Genomic DNA, 16,584 nt, shown 5'->3' on the forward strand with positions numbered 1-16,584 from the left:
GGGAGTTTCCTCCTCTCCCAGCTTGCTAGCCTCAACCTGAACCTTGGTATTTACCGTGATGACGGACTGGCAGTGTGCCGCGCCTCGCCAAGGAGCAGCGAGAACACCAAGAAGCGCATATGCCAAATCTTTCAAAGAAAACGGCCTACGGATCACGGTTGAAGCCAACAAGGAAACCGTCAACTTCCTCGACGTCACTTTCAACCTGAGAAATAACAGCTACCAACCATTCACGAAACCCAACACAACACTCCAATACGTGCACCATGACAGCAACCACCCACCCACCACCACGAAAAGAATACCTACCGGAATTAATAAAAGGCTATCGATGCTGTCATCTAGCAAAGCTGAATTCGACCAAGCAACCCCCCCGTACCAGAAAGCGCTTGATGAAAGCGGATACAACTTCACCCTCACCTATGAACCCAGTCCAGGAAACCAACCAAAAAACAGCAGAAAACAAAACAACATCATCTGGTATAATCCGCCATTCAGCAAAAACATCTCAACCAATATCGGCCACAAGTTCCTCACTCTGATCGACAAACACTTCCCCAAAGGCAACACCATAAGAAAAATATTCAACAAGAACAACATTAAATTGAGCTACAGCTGTATGAATAACATACAACAAATCATTTCAAACCACAACAAAGCAATGTCAAAAGGACTGCCTACCCCCAGACCAAACGACTCTGAAACCAATAAGGAATGTAACTGTCGCAAGAAACCTGATTGCCCTCTCAACGGAGGGTGCTTACAGACATCAGTCGTTTACCAAGCAAAGGAAACACGCAAGGACATTAACACATCCGACACGTACGTAGGATTAACTGAAGGAGCGTTCAAAACAAGATGGAATAATCACAACGCCTCCTTTAGAAACCAGACTTTGGGGAATTCTACAGAACTCAGCAAACACATTTGGAACCTCAAAGACAATAATGTTGAATATTCAATAACATGGCAAATTCTTGCATCCAGCACACCTTACAACAGTGGTAATAAAAGATGCAACCTATGCTTAAAAGAGAAACTGTTTATTATATATCATCCAGATCTATCATCCCTCAACAAGCGCAGTGAAATCATTTCAACATGCCGCCACAGACGGAAACACCTCATAGTAACACATGAGCCAATCACCACGCCCCTACGCCTGCCTGTACCCACCCACTCTGTGCCCTATATAAACCATTGTATGTGAATACACAGGGGCGGCGTGGCGCAGTGGGATAGTGGCCGTGCGCAACCCGAGGGGCCCTGGTTTAAATCCCACCTAGTACCAACCTCGTCACGTCCGTTGTGTCCTGAGCAAGACACTTCACCCTTGCTCCTGATGGGTGCTGGTTGGCGCCTTGTATGGCAGCTCCCTCCATCAGTGTGTGAATGTGTGTGTGAATGGGTAAATGTGGAAGTAGTGTCAAAGCGCTTTGAGTACCTTGAAGGTAGAAAAGCGCTATACAAGTACAACCCATTTATCATTTAATGCTGATGATTGAGGGAACCCCTCATGAAACAGATCTGTAGAGATGAAGTAGTCTTGTGATTTTTCCCACACCTACAGATATATATACTGTATATATATATATATATATATATATATATATATAAATATATATATATATATATGCGTGTGTATACATATATATATATATGAAATATATATGAACTATTCGAGTTGGTGAATTGTAGATGTAAATATACTCCTCCCCTCTTAACCACGCCCACCGCCCCGACCACGCACCCCTCGGCTCCCCACCTCCCGAAATCAAAGGTCTCAAGGTTGGCAAGTATGCCTGGATAGTAGAAGGGCGAAGACCTATTCCGACATGTTGGTGCACTTTGACAGCCAATTTAGACCGGGAAACTGCAAAAACGACGTTGAAGGACGCCTGGTTCCGTCCCACATGTTTGTTGGCTCTCACGAGGTGAAGTGTGAAGTGAAGTGAATTATATTTATATAGCGTTTTTTATCTAGTGACTCAAAGCGCTTTACATAGTGAAACCCAATATCTATATTTTACATTTAAACCGGTGTGGGTGGCACTGGGAAGTCCTGGGTCCGATATCCGGGTTAGGCTTCTTTCTGTGTGGAATGTGTATGTTCTCTCCCTGGCTGCGTTTGCTTTTCTCCGGGTACTCTGGCTTCCTCCCACCTTTTAAAGACTATACCATTGATTGCCAAAACTAAAATTGGCCCCAATTTGTTTTACGTTAAATTCCTGGCAACCAAAGCTGCCAGTATTTTACCGTATATTTCATAGGTTTTTTTTAGTAAACAGGTTAACAATATATCCATTGGTAAAGTTGGTAAAGTGTCTTGCCCAAGGACACAACGGCAGTAACTAGGATGGCGGAAGCGGGGATCTAACCTGCAACCCTCAAGTTGCTGGCATGGCCGCTCTACCAACCGAGTTACACCGCCCCGAATAATTGCAGACCGCCCGGTCTGCAATTAGTAGTAATCAGTGATGTTAAAAAAAAGTGGAACTTTTCGATAAGTTTTTCAAATGAATGCTTGAAATTTGCAAAATACGTAAATATCAAATGTTTTTATAAATGTGCTCGTTACTACATTACAAACAGTATATACTTACATCATTGTGCATAGAGCAGAGGGTATCACAGCTGCAATCAAAGCACCCACAAGCCCTTCCCCTTATCTTTAATCTTTAATCATGCCACCCTTTCTATCACCCTGCCAACCTTCACTCAGTGTGTGAAGTGCCACACAAGGGAGAGTAAAACCTTGGACTTGCTGTATGCTAATGTCAAGGACGCATACACAGCCACCTCCTTGCCCGCTCTTAGACGCTCTGATCACAAGCATGTTCATCCTCTGCCACATTACATCCCTGTCTGTGGTGAGAAAAAAAAGACACCACAAAGGAGAAGTGTGATGGAGTGGACTGAAAAGGTCTGTGAGCAGTTGAGGGACTGTTTTGACACCATAGACTTGGATGTACTCTGCAGCCCACATGCACGGGACATTGACAGTTTGACTGAGTGTGTCACAGGATATATAAATTTCTGTGACCTTTCCAAGGTGGCGGCGCCCTGCTCGGCTAAGGCTGCAGAGGCTCTTGGTAGAAATAGAACATTTTGGCTAAAATAAAATAAAGACTTAATTCAGAGTTATTTGGTTAGGGTCAGGGTTAAAGGGTTAGGGTTATAATAAGGCCTTGCCGAATAAGGCATTAATAAGAACTTAATGACTAGTTAAGAGACAATATGTTACTAATTTGCATGTGAATAAGCAATTAAAGGTGAATATGATGCCCATACTAAAGTGTTACCATGTTTTTTTTTTACTGGTGCACAAAATGAACCGTGCATGAACATCACGTTGTTCAAATAAAACTAACACAGTGCATAAACTCACAAATTAAACACCTGCAAATCAGTCTGACTTCTGCTGTTGCCATATCCGTAATAAGCCGATAGGGAGAAGTTTGTATTTACACGATGAGTCGGGTCTGTTTTGACCTCCGCCGAACCCCTGAGGCCGACTCACCGAACCCCTAGGGTTCGATCGAATCCAGGTTAAGAACCACTAACATAGATGTAACATGACAACCACTTGTTTCACTTACAAACAAGTGAAGCACCACACTGTATAGAAAACAGTTGACTACTTTTCAAATATTAGATTGACTTCCGATGTGTCAGCTTCTGACATTCCGTGTCCCAAAACTAACCGCTTAATTGTGTTTGATCATCCTTAATTCATTAAAACGAGGTTGAGCACACCAACAGAGTGAAGAAGAAGAACATGTGTTACGTGTGTTTAAGATAAGACGGCGGCCGAGAGTCAATCCAAGCCTCGTCACCAAATGGTGGAGATAAGAGACTCTCACTGGAAATACCGACAGATAACAGAAGGAAAGCACATTAGCGAGGGGAGTTGAGGGGGGGATACAGTCTGAAACTTACAATGTGTCTGCTTTGTCAATATGGAGAGTGTCAAAAAACATGAGAGTACATTTACTCAAAAGAACTCCCGTGCACTCATTTGTTTTGTAGAGATCGACTAGCAGCAAATAACAGAAAAAGCTGAAAAAGCAAAGGATGATTTTGTTTAACATTTTTATAAACAGGCTAAAATCTTAAATATGTTGTATATTTGATTATTCTAATGCAAGAATTATGATAACTCTCAGGAGTTTACCAGTGTTTTTTATCATGTATTAGGAATGCGAAAACGTCATTCTCTAAAAACATACATTTTTCAAGCACTTGGTGAAATTTCCACTATGGCGGAAAACATGTAGTCAACTGATGAAATGCATTTTAAAGACAAAAATGACTAAAGCTAGATTTTGTGAACACTATAAAATATATTTCAATGATATTTAACAGTGTGCTCATTTGAACATATTCCAATAGTGTTGAATGGATCGCCAAAACATTGACTGACCTGACCTTTCCACAAATGGATTGCCAACTTTATCTATATCATTGATTTAATGCCAAAACCTTCCTTTTTTGTAGCTATTCGTTAAAAAACAAAAACAAAAAATATTTTTGTTAACTATTCAATCCATTTGCAGGTCAAACATAATATAACCAAAACACTAAAACATTATCAGAGCTGTGTCAATACAGCTAGTGAGTGTGCCATGCACTCACTGAGGCGTCATTTACCCTTCACTGGTAGTTATTAGTGTTGGTGTAAATATTTACATAGTAAATGACTGTTTGTGTTTTTATTCAAAAAGTCTGAATGTTTGTTAGCCACTCCTTTCGTAAATTGAGTTATTTTTGAAAATGTCTCATACCCCCGTCCAGCAAACATTGTTTTGGGACAAGTACAGACAACTTTGGAAAATAAGTTTAGACACGTTTACTTTAATAAACAGATGATGCATACATATACATCCATGTTTTACCCTGTCTCGTCACCTCGCTTGTCTGTCAGACAAAAACACATTAAGTTCATAACAAAAAAAAATTGATCTTTCCTTCAGAAAAAGCAGCCCAAAAATATTATAGATTTTCATAAAAACGTTATGTACAGAACTCTCCTCAGTGTTCTTCCAGCATCGGAATGAGGAATTACGATGTTGCTGGTCTGTTGTGATCAGCTTTATGGCCACTCTTGAAATGGTTCACTCATCAGGAACCAACGAGCGCTTGCCAGTTCCTGGAGGTATTTTTCTCCTCTGCTGATCAAGCATATCCCTTCAATAAAATAAATAGTTGTTTTTTTACAATACCGTTAGAGTTAAACCAGTTATGGAAGTGTCTCGTTTCTGCACAGCACAGAATATCATAGAAGAATATGAAGCGTCAGAAGCAGGGTCATGTTCAGGAAACAGCTGGTCCGAAGCGTCCTGGCGGCGGAGGAACGATACCAGTGCACGTCCTCCGAGTCATCTACAAAACACAGAAGTAAATTATTCAGACATCATATCTTAACCTTACAGTATTTAAGCTGCTGTGCTAACTGCTAAGCTACGGTTGTATATACAGGGGTGTTAAACTCATTTTAGCTCAGGGGCCGCATGAAAGAAAACCTGTTAAAATCATGGCATTAAAAATAAAATATAAAGACAACTTCAGATTGTTTACTTTGGCCAAAAATAGAGAAAACACATTCTGAAAATATTACTATAAAAATATAAAAACAAATACCAGTAAAATTTAGGTCCATGAAGGAAAGAAGAAAGTGACTGAATGTTTATAACTGAACACATTTACATATGCATAAAATGCGTTTTCTTTTGTATATTTTTTTTATGAATTAAGTTACGTTTATGACAACCTTTTTCCAAAACACAATATAGAATGTGAGATATACTGTAACAGGATAATGCATACATTTAATACCATATTTTTCGGAGTATAAGTTGCACCTGCCGAAAATGCATAATAAAGAAAGAAAAAAACATATATAGTTGCATTTTTGGGGGAAATGTATTTGATAAAATCCAACACCAAGAATATTTGAAAGGCAATTTAAAATAAAAAAAGAATAGTGAACAACAGGCTGAATAAGTGTACATTATATGACGCATAAATAACCAACTGAGAAGGTGCCTGGTATGTTAACGTAACATATTATGGTAAGAGTCATTCAAACAACTCTAACACATAGAAAATGCTATACCAGGGTATCTGCAGGTTTCAGCAAGTCAAATTTAAGACTTTTTAAGACCTTTTTAATGCCACCTTGAATGAAATTTAAGACCGAAAAAAATAATAAAAAATCTATAAATATAAGCGATGGTTGGGGATCCCACTGTACTACAACCTCAATGACAATCAGTCAAGTTTACTTTTTGTGTGTTTATTAATAAACAAACTGATAAGCACCACAGCTTATCTAAAATCTTGAGGGATCCAAAAACTTTTACATCCAAAAACAAACCAACACCAACGCCAGTAAAAACATAATAACCGAGGTGAGGGTAAAAATAAATTACATTTGGTCAATAATAGTGCAATAATAGTGCAAAACAGTATTAAAACATCAACAACAAAACACTGAACACACACTCAAATGAGCCTCAGTTGAGCTTCAGCTGGCTGTTCTCATTCACGAGTTCTGCCTCTATTTTTTTCAGCTCACTCATTTTTTCTTTGTATCTCTTTGAGATACAAAGAAAAAATGAGTGAGCTGAAATCACTCACTTTTACTCAAAGAAGTGCCATAACTTTTACTCAAAGACGTGCCCCGAAAAAAACAAACAAAAAAAATGGCCCGACAATTTAAGACCATTGAGTACTGAATTTAAGACCATTTTAGGAATTTCTAATAAATTTAATACTTTTTAAGGCCTTAATTTAAGATACATGAATTTAAGACTTTTTAAGGATCCGCAGATACCCTGTATACGTTTACCAAACAATCTGTCACTCCTAATTGATAAATCCCATGAAATCTTCTTCTTCGATGTCGCTTCTAAACAACTCTGTCACCTCCAAAGGTATGCGCCGCTTCCTCTTGTCGTTTTCTGCTGCATATTTCACTACGTCCAGCTTTTAATCTGCATTACATGATTTCCTTTTTGGTGCCATTTTTGTTCAGCCCTTCTCAGTTTTTATAAGTTACCGCCAACGATGAAGTGATCCATGTTAATAGCTACGGCAGTAGCATATAACATATAGCAGTTAGCATTCCATGACCCACAATGCACTTCTGCCATGACCCTCCCCCGCCGAATTCTTATTGGTTGACGATTGCTGACATTTTCGTCGTCTCTTCCGCGAATTAGATAAATAATAGTATTTGATATTTTATGGTAATGACCTAATAATTTCACACATACGTCACTCCGGAGTATATGTCGCACCCCTGGCCAAACTATGAAAAAAACTGCGACTTATAGTCTGAAAAATACGGTACATTCGGTACAGTATATAGTATATACCAGGGGTGTCAAACTCATTTGACACCCCTCAAATTCCACACGGCTCAGGGGCCGCTTGAAAGAAAATCTGTGCACATTTGGGCCGGACTATTAAAATCATGGCATTAAAAATAAAAAATAAAGACAACTTCTGATTGTTTTTTTTATCTTACTTTGGCCAAAAATAGAACAAACACATTCTGAAAATACTACTATAAAAATATAGAAACAAATACCGGTAAAATTTAGGTCCATGAAGGAAAGAAGAAAGAGACTGAATGTTTATAACTGAATACATTTACATATGCATAAAAATGTGTTTTCTTTTGAATAATTTTTTTATGAATTAAGTAACGTTTATGAAAACCTTTTTCCAAAACACAATATAGAATGTGATATATACTGTAACAGGATAATGCATACATTTAATACCGTATTTTTCGGAGTATAAGTCGCACCTGCCGAAAATGCATAATAAAGAAGGAAAAAAACATATATAAGTCGCATTTTTGGGGGAAATTTATTTGATAAAATCCAACACCGAGAATATTTGAAAGGCAATTTAAAATAAATAAAGAATAGTGAACAACAGGCTGAATAAGTGTACGTTATATGACGCATAAATAACCAACTGAGAAGGTGCCTGGTATGTTAACGTAACATATTATGGTAAGAGTCATTCAAATAACTATAACATATAGAACATGCTATATGTTTACCAAACAATCTGTCACTCCTAATCGAAAAATCCCATGAAATCTTCTTCCTCGATGTCGTTTCTAAACAACTCTGCCAACTCCAAAGGTATGGGCTACTTTCTCTTGTCGTTTTCTGCTGCATATTTCACTACGTCCAGCTTGTAATCTGCAGTACATGATTTCCCTTTCGGTGCCATTTTTGCTCAGCCCTTCTCAGTTTTTATAAGTTACCGCCAACGATGAAATGATCCATTTTAATAGCTACGGCAGTAGCATGTAGCAGATAGCATTCCATGACCCACAATGCACTTCTGCCATTACCCTCCCCCGCCGAATTCTTATTGGTTGACGTGTGTGTGACGATTACTGACATTTTCTTTGTCTCTTCCGCGAATGAGATAAATAATAGTATTTGATATTTTAGAGTAATGTGTTAATAATTTCACACATAAATCACTCCGGAGTATATGTCGCACCGGCCAAACTATGAAAATAACTGCGATGTATAGTCTGAAAAATACGGTACGTACGTACAGTATATACCAGGGGTGTCAAACTCATTTTAGCTGAGGGGCCACATGGAGGAAAATCTGTGCACACCCGGGCCGGACTATTAAAATCATGGCATTAAAACTAAAAAATAAAGACAACTTCAGATTTTTTATTTTTTTTTGTCTTACTTTGGCCAAAAATAGAACAAACACATTCTGAAAACATTACAATAAAAATATAGAAAAAAATACCGGCAGCATTAAAGTTTAGATCCATGAAGGAAAGAAAAAACGTGAATGAATGTTTATAACTGGGCCAACACAGATAGACAGACAACATTCACACTCACATTCACACACACTAGGGCCAATTTAGTGTTGCCAATCAACCTATCCCCAGGTGCATGTCTTTGGAGGTGGGAGGAAGCCGGAGTACCCGGAGGGAACCCATGCATTCACGGGGACATGGAAACTCCACACAGAAAGATCCCGAGCCTGGATTTGAACCCAGGACTGCAGGACCTTCGTATTGTGAGGCAGACGCACTAACCCTGCCACCGTGAAGCCCTTATATATATATATATATATATATATATATATATATATATATATATATATATATATATATATATATATATATATATATATATATATATATATATATATATATATATATATATATATATATATATATATATATATATATATATATATACACACACACACACACACACACATTCATATATACCCACTAGATGCGCGGATAGGCAATTATATCATCCGCATCACGAAAGTCGTCATCCACCCGGACCAACATTTTATCAGGACCGTACCTGCCCGCCAAAATACATCAGAGGTTGTCCGCCTTTACCACTCACAGACCTATTTAAACCTGTTTCACAGAGTAATGATGACAATCGGAGCCACTATCGTTCCCGCGACTATCCAATAGAGTTCATCCTGATTACAAGAATGTGGGCGTGCTGTGAAGCCAATGCCTTTGACACTTTCAACAACATTTACAAACCAAATGTTGGTCTGTCAACATGTTGTGTGCAGCTACCGCAATTACACGTTCAAGATTGAAAGGCATACTGGGTGATACAGAGTACACTGATGGTTGTGATACAAACAACTTTAACACTTACTACTATGTGCCACGCTGTGAAGCCACACCCAACAAGTTTGACAAACACATTTCGGGAGAACATCCTCACAGTAACACAACATAAACGCAACATAACAAATACCCATAATCCTTTGTATTTGTGACACTTCCTGAATATATTTTACACCCCCGCGCCCGCAACTCCGCCCACCTTACCGACGCACGGGGGTGGTGGGGTTTGCTGCTAGCGGGGTGTATAAAATAGTCAGGAAGTTTCATGAATACAAAGGATTATGGGTATTTGTTGTTTTGCGTTTATGTTGTGTTACTGTGAGGATGTTCTCCCGAAATATGTTTGTCGTTCTTAATTGGTGTGGCTTCACAGCGTGGCGCATATTACTAAGAGTGTTAAAATTGTTTATATCACAACCATTAGTGTACTCTGTGTCACCCAGTATGCCTTGCAGTCGTGTGCGAGTTGCCCCGGAAGCCACACACAACATGATGCTGGACTGACAAACAGATCGTACATGTTGTAGAAGGCGACAAAGCCAATGGCTTCATAGCACGCCCTAATACATCTGGGTGGCTACCGGCAGTTATTCAAGAGAATAATATCGTCTCTTATTGTCTTCTTCGCTTTATGACACGGGTCTTAAATGGCACTTTGAATGGCAAAGGATAACGATCACAGAACCATGCATACCAAATATTTCCGGATGGTTCAACCGCCACCCGACCAATTCTAATTAAAATCTATTTTTTCGTCATGTCAACCGCCCGACCTGCGGTTTGTCCGCGGACTCTGCGGATGAGACCGCAAACCGCGCATCTATAATACACACATACATCCATACATACATACATCCATACATACATACATACATACATAGATATATATATATATATATATATATATATATATATATATATATATATATATATATATATATATATATATATATATATATATATATACACACGCACGCACACATGCACACACACACACACCCAAAAAATTTTAGCCCAATGCAGCCCCCGATTTAAAAAGTTTGGGGACCCTTGTACTGTACATTCAATGCTAATGAGAGTCGCTCACCTTTGCTTGATCGCTATCAGTAGCTGACAACAAAGAAAGCCAATGCGTGTGTGTTACATGGGGAGAAGTTTACGTGTTCAAAGCCTGAAAATATAATAATGCTTCCAACACTTTGGAATGTTTGTGCCCTTTGACAGCCGCATAAATGTTACAAACTGCTCCTTTTAATTGATACATGTCAAAAACAAGCAAGGCCAGCCCATGTCAGGAGTAATCTTCATGACAATAATATTCACTTAGCCCTTCCAACAGTTCTTACTCTTGTCCAGTGTAAATATACAGTAAAGGAAACAAGTTTGGACACCTTCTCATTTCAATGAGTATTCTTTATTTTAATGACATCACTTTACTGATGGCATCAAAACAATGACACCTGGGAAGTGAAAACCATTTTAGGTGACTACCTCTTGAAGCTCATTGAGAGAATGCCAAGAGTGTGCAAAACAGTAATCAGGGCAAAGGGTGGCTATTTTGAAGAAACTAGAATATAAAACATGCTTATAGTTATTTCATCTTTTTTTGTTAAGTACATAACTCCACACGTGTTCATTCATAGTGTTTATGCCTTCAGTGACAATCTACAATGTAAATAGTCATCAAAATAAAGAAAACCATTGAATGAGAAGGTGTGTCCAGACATTTGGTTTCTACTGTACTTTTTCACATTTACAGTAACCATCAAAGTCCTCACTTCCAAACTTCCGATATGATACCGATATTTGAACTTTGGCTACTGATATTGATCCGATACAATATCAGCAGGAATCATACATATTTTTAGTATTTTGTAGTGTGGAATGTTAGAAAAGGTTTGCTCAAGTAAAATTAGTCAAACCGAGACCATGGCAGGTACATATGAAAAACACAAACCTATTCAGTGTCAACCATTTGAAATGGACTGATATCTTTAATTGAGTTGAAGGGGAGTAGGAATTGTTTTTGGGTGGCCACAATAATTCAATAAGTTGGGACACAGCAAATTGAATAAGATGAGTTTGTCACTGGATACTTTTTTAATATGCTTCTTACATGGAAACTTTCATGTCTGAAAGTTATATGTAACTTTGATCATTTGATTTCCTTGAATAGCCGCCGGGCATGTTAAAAGCACCCGCCTTGAATTACTGCCGGGTAAAACTCGCTCCCCAAATTAATAAGCGCATGCTTACTTTTACCGCCGGGTCGAATTCGTTACACTTCTCCTGCCATCATTTTCCAAAAGGTGGAGGAGTATTTTTTAACTTTTACTGTGTGTAAACCAGGGGTCTTGTTCCACAGCCATACAGATCACACTAATGGTTGTGATATAAAACAACTTCAACACTCCTACCAATACGCGCCAAACTCCGCGAACGATGACAAACACACTTCTGGAGAACATCGGCCCTGCAACACACCACAAACGCAACACAACACCTACCCAGAATGCAATGCATCCACGACTCCAGGCTACACAGTCCATACACCCGCTGGCACCAAACCCCCCCCACCACCTCTCCATGTGTTGGTTGAGGTGGGTGGGGTTGAGGGCGCGTGTATGATATAGCCAAGAGTCACGGATGCACGGCATTATGGGTAATCCCTATGCTGCGTTTATAATGTGCCACAGAGCCAATGCTCTCCAGAAATGTGCTTGGTGAGGGTTCACAGAGTGTGGCGCATATTAGTAAGAGTTTTAAAGTTGTTTATGTTCCAAACATGAGTGTAAAAGGTATGGCTGTTGACCAAGTATGCATTGCAGTCTCGTACAAAAAGCAGCGAAATGTATGCGTCCGGCCGGCACGCAGACAGCATGGTGTAAAAGTGGGCGCGATGACATGCTGTAGAGCAGTGGTCCCCAACCAACGGGCCGCCGACGCAGAATAATTTTTTATTATTATTTATTTTTTTAGCACACTCAATTTTTTACTGCATGCCATTGTTAAGTGCAGGGGTGAGAAGAGGTTTTAAAATTATTAACGCCTGCTTACTTTTTCCGCATGCTTTGAATAAGCGCAGGAGTGAGAAAAGGTTTCAAATTAATTAGTGCCCCGGCGGTTTTTCAAGGAAATACGGTATGTTGTGTTTTAAACTGCAATATTGTTCAATTAAGGACACTTATTGCATATGTCTAGTTTGTACATTGTACAGCATGTACGTTGTCCTTGCCCTGAAGAAAGTAATGCATATAGCAGGACAGGTGGTACAGGCTTGTTATGGACTGCACCAGTACGTGCTCCCTACTGGAATTCATACATCCCCATCATCTGCGCATGAACCCAAGGAATGCAGACCAAGGGCGTCACTGGACCTAATACTGTACTGGGGCACACCTGGGGCACCAATAATTCATGTGAGCGTGCAAAGCCCGCAAGCAAAAACATTTTTAGCACTTATTTAACATGAAAAATACATAAATAGTGCTTTAAACTATGAAATCATATCAGACTATGTTGTATGGATCTTTGATTAACCACCTGAAATTAACTAATGCATTTGACCTACTTGTGCACTTTTTTACTCCAGACTTCTAAACTGCTACTGGTAAAAGCAAAAAGGAAGAGCAATTAATCTTTTTCAAATATATATTGCAGTAATCATCTGCAAATTTAACATCTACAAAAGTAAAACAAAAAATAAAGCACCCTTACATCTCTGGGTTCTTTTATATTATTTAATTTCCATTTATGGCAATGTGGCTAATCCGATTTCAGATACACAAAACTATAAAATATACACAAAACAATAAAGCCACAGTAGTAGAATAAATGAACAACTGTTGTGTGTCTGTTCAGGGAATCCTTTTCTGAGAAGTAAACTGTAACGTCTCGTTTTCATTTTTGCAAAGTGGTCAATCACTCTGGACAGACATGGAAATATTACAGTAACTGTTATACAGTTGACCAGTGGTTCCCAACTGCTGGGTCGTGACATAAAAGTGGATTGTGTGTCATTTTCAGTGAGTCGCAGTCAGATGTCCATCCATCCATCCATTTTCTACCGCTTATTCCCTTTCGGGGTCGCGGGGCAGTCAGATGTGTGCATGAAAAAAAAAAAAGTTTAGGGAGAAAAAAATCAAATTGTGGCAACAAAACCAGATATTTTTAGCCATTTTTCTAGTGACTATTAGTGAGTATTTTAGCAAAAGGCAAACCGACTAACAAGTTGGAGGAGGACTCAGGACAGACATGGAAATATATTTTTTTTTAAATCTAAATGGGGCAAAAAAACGCAATATTTTCAACCATCTTTCTGAAAACAAATACAGAAATGTTACTATTTTTTCTGGAAACAAAACCAGATGCTTTAGCTGTAGCCATTTTTCTGCTGACAAAACAAGATTATTTTAGTCAAAGTCACACCGATTAACAAGACAAGTCTACTGTGCTATTTTTCTGTGAAATAAACTTGAATGATTTAAACATTTGGCTCACGACTTGATGATATGGAAAAATGTTTTTCTTCCTGAAGATAAACCATTTGAGAAGCACTCAACTCACACATGCTTACTCCAAATCATCATTGATGCAGAACCAGCAGACAATAACCAACATTATGTTTCATGTTCATTGGAAATTCCCCCGACAGCTCGTACAGCAAATGAATATGTTTGTCTTGATACAAGGAATAACGTTAGCTAACTTAGCATCAACTTAAGACAATGATGTTGCCTAGCTAGCTAGGACTTCACTTACATCTCTCATTCCTTGCTGCTTCTTCCCTGCTGCGGGCGAATAACTTTCTTAAATCCATCTAGGAGTTACAGTTTGAGTCAAATCAAAATCAAAATATTGTAATCAACAAATTGTTGTTGGCTAACGTCACCTACCTCACGCAGTGATTCGAATCCCCCCCCCCCCCCCCCTCTCTCAACCGAAGTCTCGATCCACACGTGAATAAATTACCATATTAAGTAGCCATGTGCTCACTATTTCGTGGAGTGAATACAGTAGCAATCAATTACCATACTAAGTTGTATGTGCGCTGTTGTCCATGTTATGTAGACTTAAAACTCTGAAGCGTTTTTTTTTATTGGTGAAATATTTACTGGGGCACTGCAGATCAACAGTGGGGCACATGCCCCATTTAAATATGTCTGGCAACGCCCCTGATGCAGACATGTAAGTGCACATTGAAGGAACCTTTCACAAGAGTACAATCGTTACACTAAATAACACTGTGTTTTTGTATTGTGTCATTTAATATACAGTACAGGTTAAAAGTTTGGACGCACCTTATTAAATGTGTTTTCTTTATTTTCACGACTATTGTAGATTGTCACTGAAGGCATCAAAACGATGAAAAAAAAAAGGTTAAACCACTAAAAACATGTCTTGTATTCTAGTTTCGTCAAAATAGCCACACTTTGCTCTGATTACTGCTTTGCTCACCCTTGGCACTCCCTTAATGAGCTTCAAGAGGTAGTCACATGAAAGGGTTTTCACTTCACAAGTGTGCTTGAAGCTCATCGAGAGAATGCCAAGAGTGTGCACAGCAGTAATCAGAGCAAAGGGCAGCTATTTTGAAGAAACTAGAATATAAAACATGTTTTCAGTTTTTTCCACGTGTTCATTCATAGTTTTGATGCCTTCAGTCACAATCTACAATGTAAATAGTCATGAAAATAAAAAAAACGCATTGAATGAAGAGAAGGGGTGTCTAAACTTCTGGCCTGTACTGTACATATTTCAATCTACAAACTATTAAACCTTCAAAGATTGTTGATTTGTTAAAAGATCAAATGTATGATTTCTTAAGTTGTATTTTTTGCGCTGGAAAACAAAAAGTGGCCCCCAGCATGCCCTGGGACACTTGATTTTTGACATCCATCCATCCATTTTCTACCGCCTGTCCCTGTCGGGGTAACGGTGGGGGGCTGGAGCCCATCCCAGCTGCTAAATCATACATTTTATTGTTTAATACGAGGATCCCCAGCCTTTTTCTTCCTACAGCTACAGTACTTTTACAAAATGAAAAATGGCCGACAGCAATTTATTTTTGTAATGTTTATTTTAATAACTATTTCAACCCAAACAAAGGGAGTCTGCTTCTTTTGCCAGAACATTTAGCATTTAAAAATTATATGTTGTACCAAAAATGTTTGTCTGCTTTTAATATTTTAGTATGCATTTATTTCCAGTGCAGGTTTTTTAATCTTTATTTGAAATACTTTGACAAAGGGTTTTGTGTTTTATGATAATAAAAATAATAATCACAATGTTAATACATTTAATTTTAAAGCACTTTTATAAAAACTCAGACACATAAAATATCAGTCATTAACCTTAAAACAGAAAACAAAAAACAGAAAAAAAACTGAAAAAATCATTCCAGTTCAAAAATGTGGGTTGTGTAATTAATAAAGTTAGTATGGTATATAGCAGCGGTCACCAACCTTTTTGAAACCAAGAGCTACTTCTTGGGTAGTTATTAATGCGAAGGGGTACCAGTTTGATACACACTTAAATAAATTGCCAGAAATAGCCTATTTGCTCAATTTACCTTTAATAAATAAATCTATATATATTTAAAAAAAAGGGGTATTACTGTCTGCCATTCCTTCGTACATTTTTTTTCCTTTTACGGAAAGTTTTTTGTAGAAAATAAATGATGAAAAAAACACTTAATTGAGTGGTTTAAAAGAGGAGAAAACACAAAAAAAATGACAATTTAAATTTGAACCATAGTTTATTTTTAATTTCGACTCTTTAAAATTCAAAATTCAACCGAAAAAAATAAAGAGAAAAACTAGTTAATTCGAATATTTTTGAAAAAAATAAAAAAAATAATTTAGTAATTTTTCCTGATTAAGATTAATTTTAGAATTTTGATGACATGTTTTAAACAGGTT

At 38.1% G+C, this 16,584-nt stretch overlaps 1 protein-coding gene across 1 annotated transcript in view; it reads right to left on the reverse strand.

Annotated features, from left to right (window-relative positions):
- Positions 1–4,834: 4,834 nt before the first annotated feature.
- Positions 4,835–16,584, reverse strand: part of tdgf1 (teratocarcinoma-derived growth factor 1) — a 30,382-nt gene continuing 18,632 nt past the window's right edge. The window contains exon 6 of the mRNA XM_061877237.1: positions 4,835–5,382. Within this exon, the coding sequence (XP_061733221.1) occupies positions 5,276–5,382 (107 nt within the window). The 3' untranslated portion in view covers positions 4,835–5,275. The remainder of the gene's footprint in view (positions 5,383–16,584) is intronic.

Source organism: Nerophis ophidion, linkage group LG17 (assembly GCF_033978795.1).
Source record: "Nerophis ophidion isolate RoL-2023_Sa linkage group LG17, RoL_Noph_v1.0, whole genome shotgun sequence".
NCBI classification, from domain to species: Eukaryota; Metazoa; Chordata; class Actinopteri; order Syngnathiformes; family Syngnathidae; genus Nerophis; species Nerophis ophidion.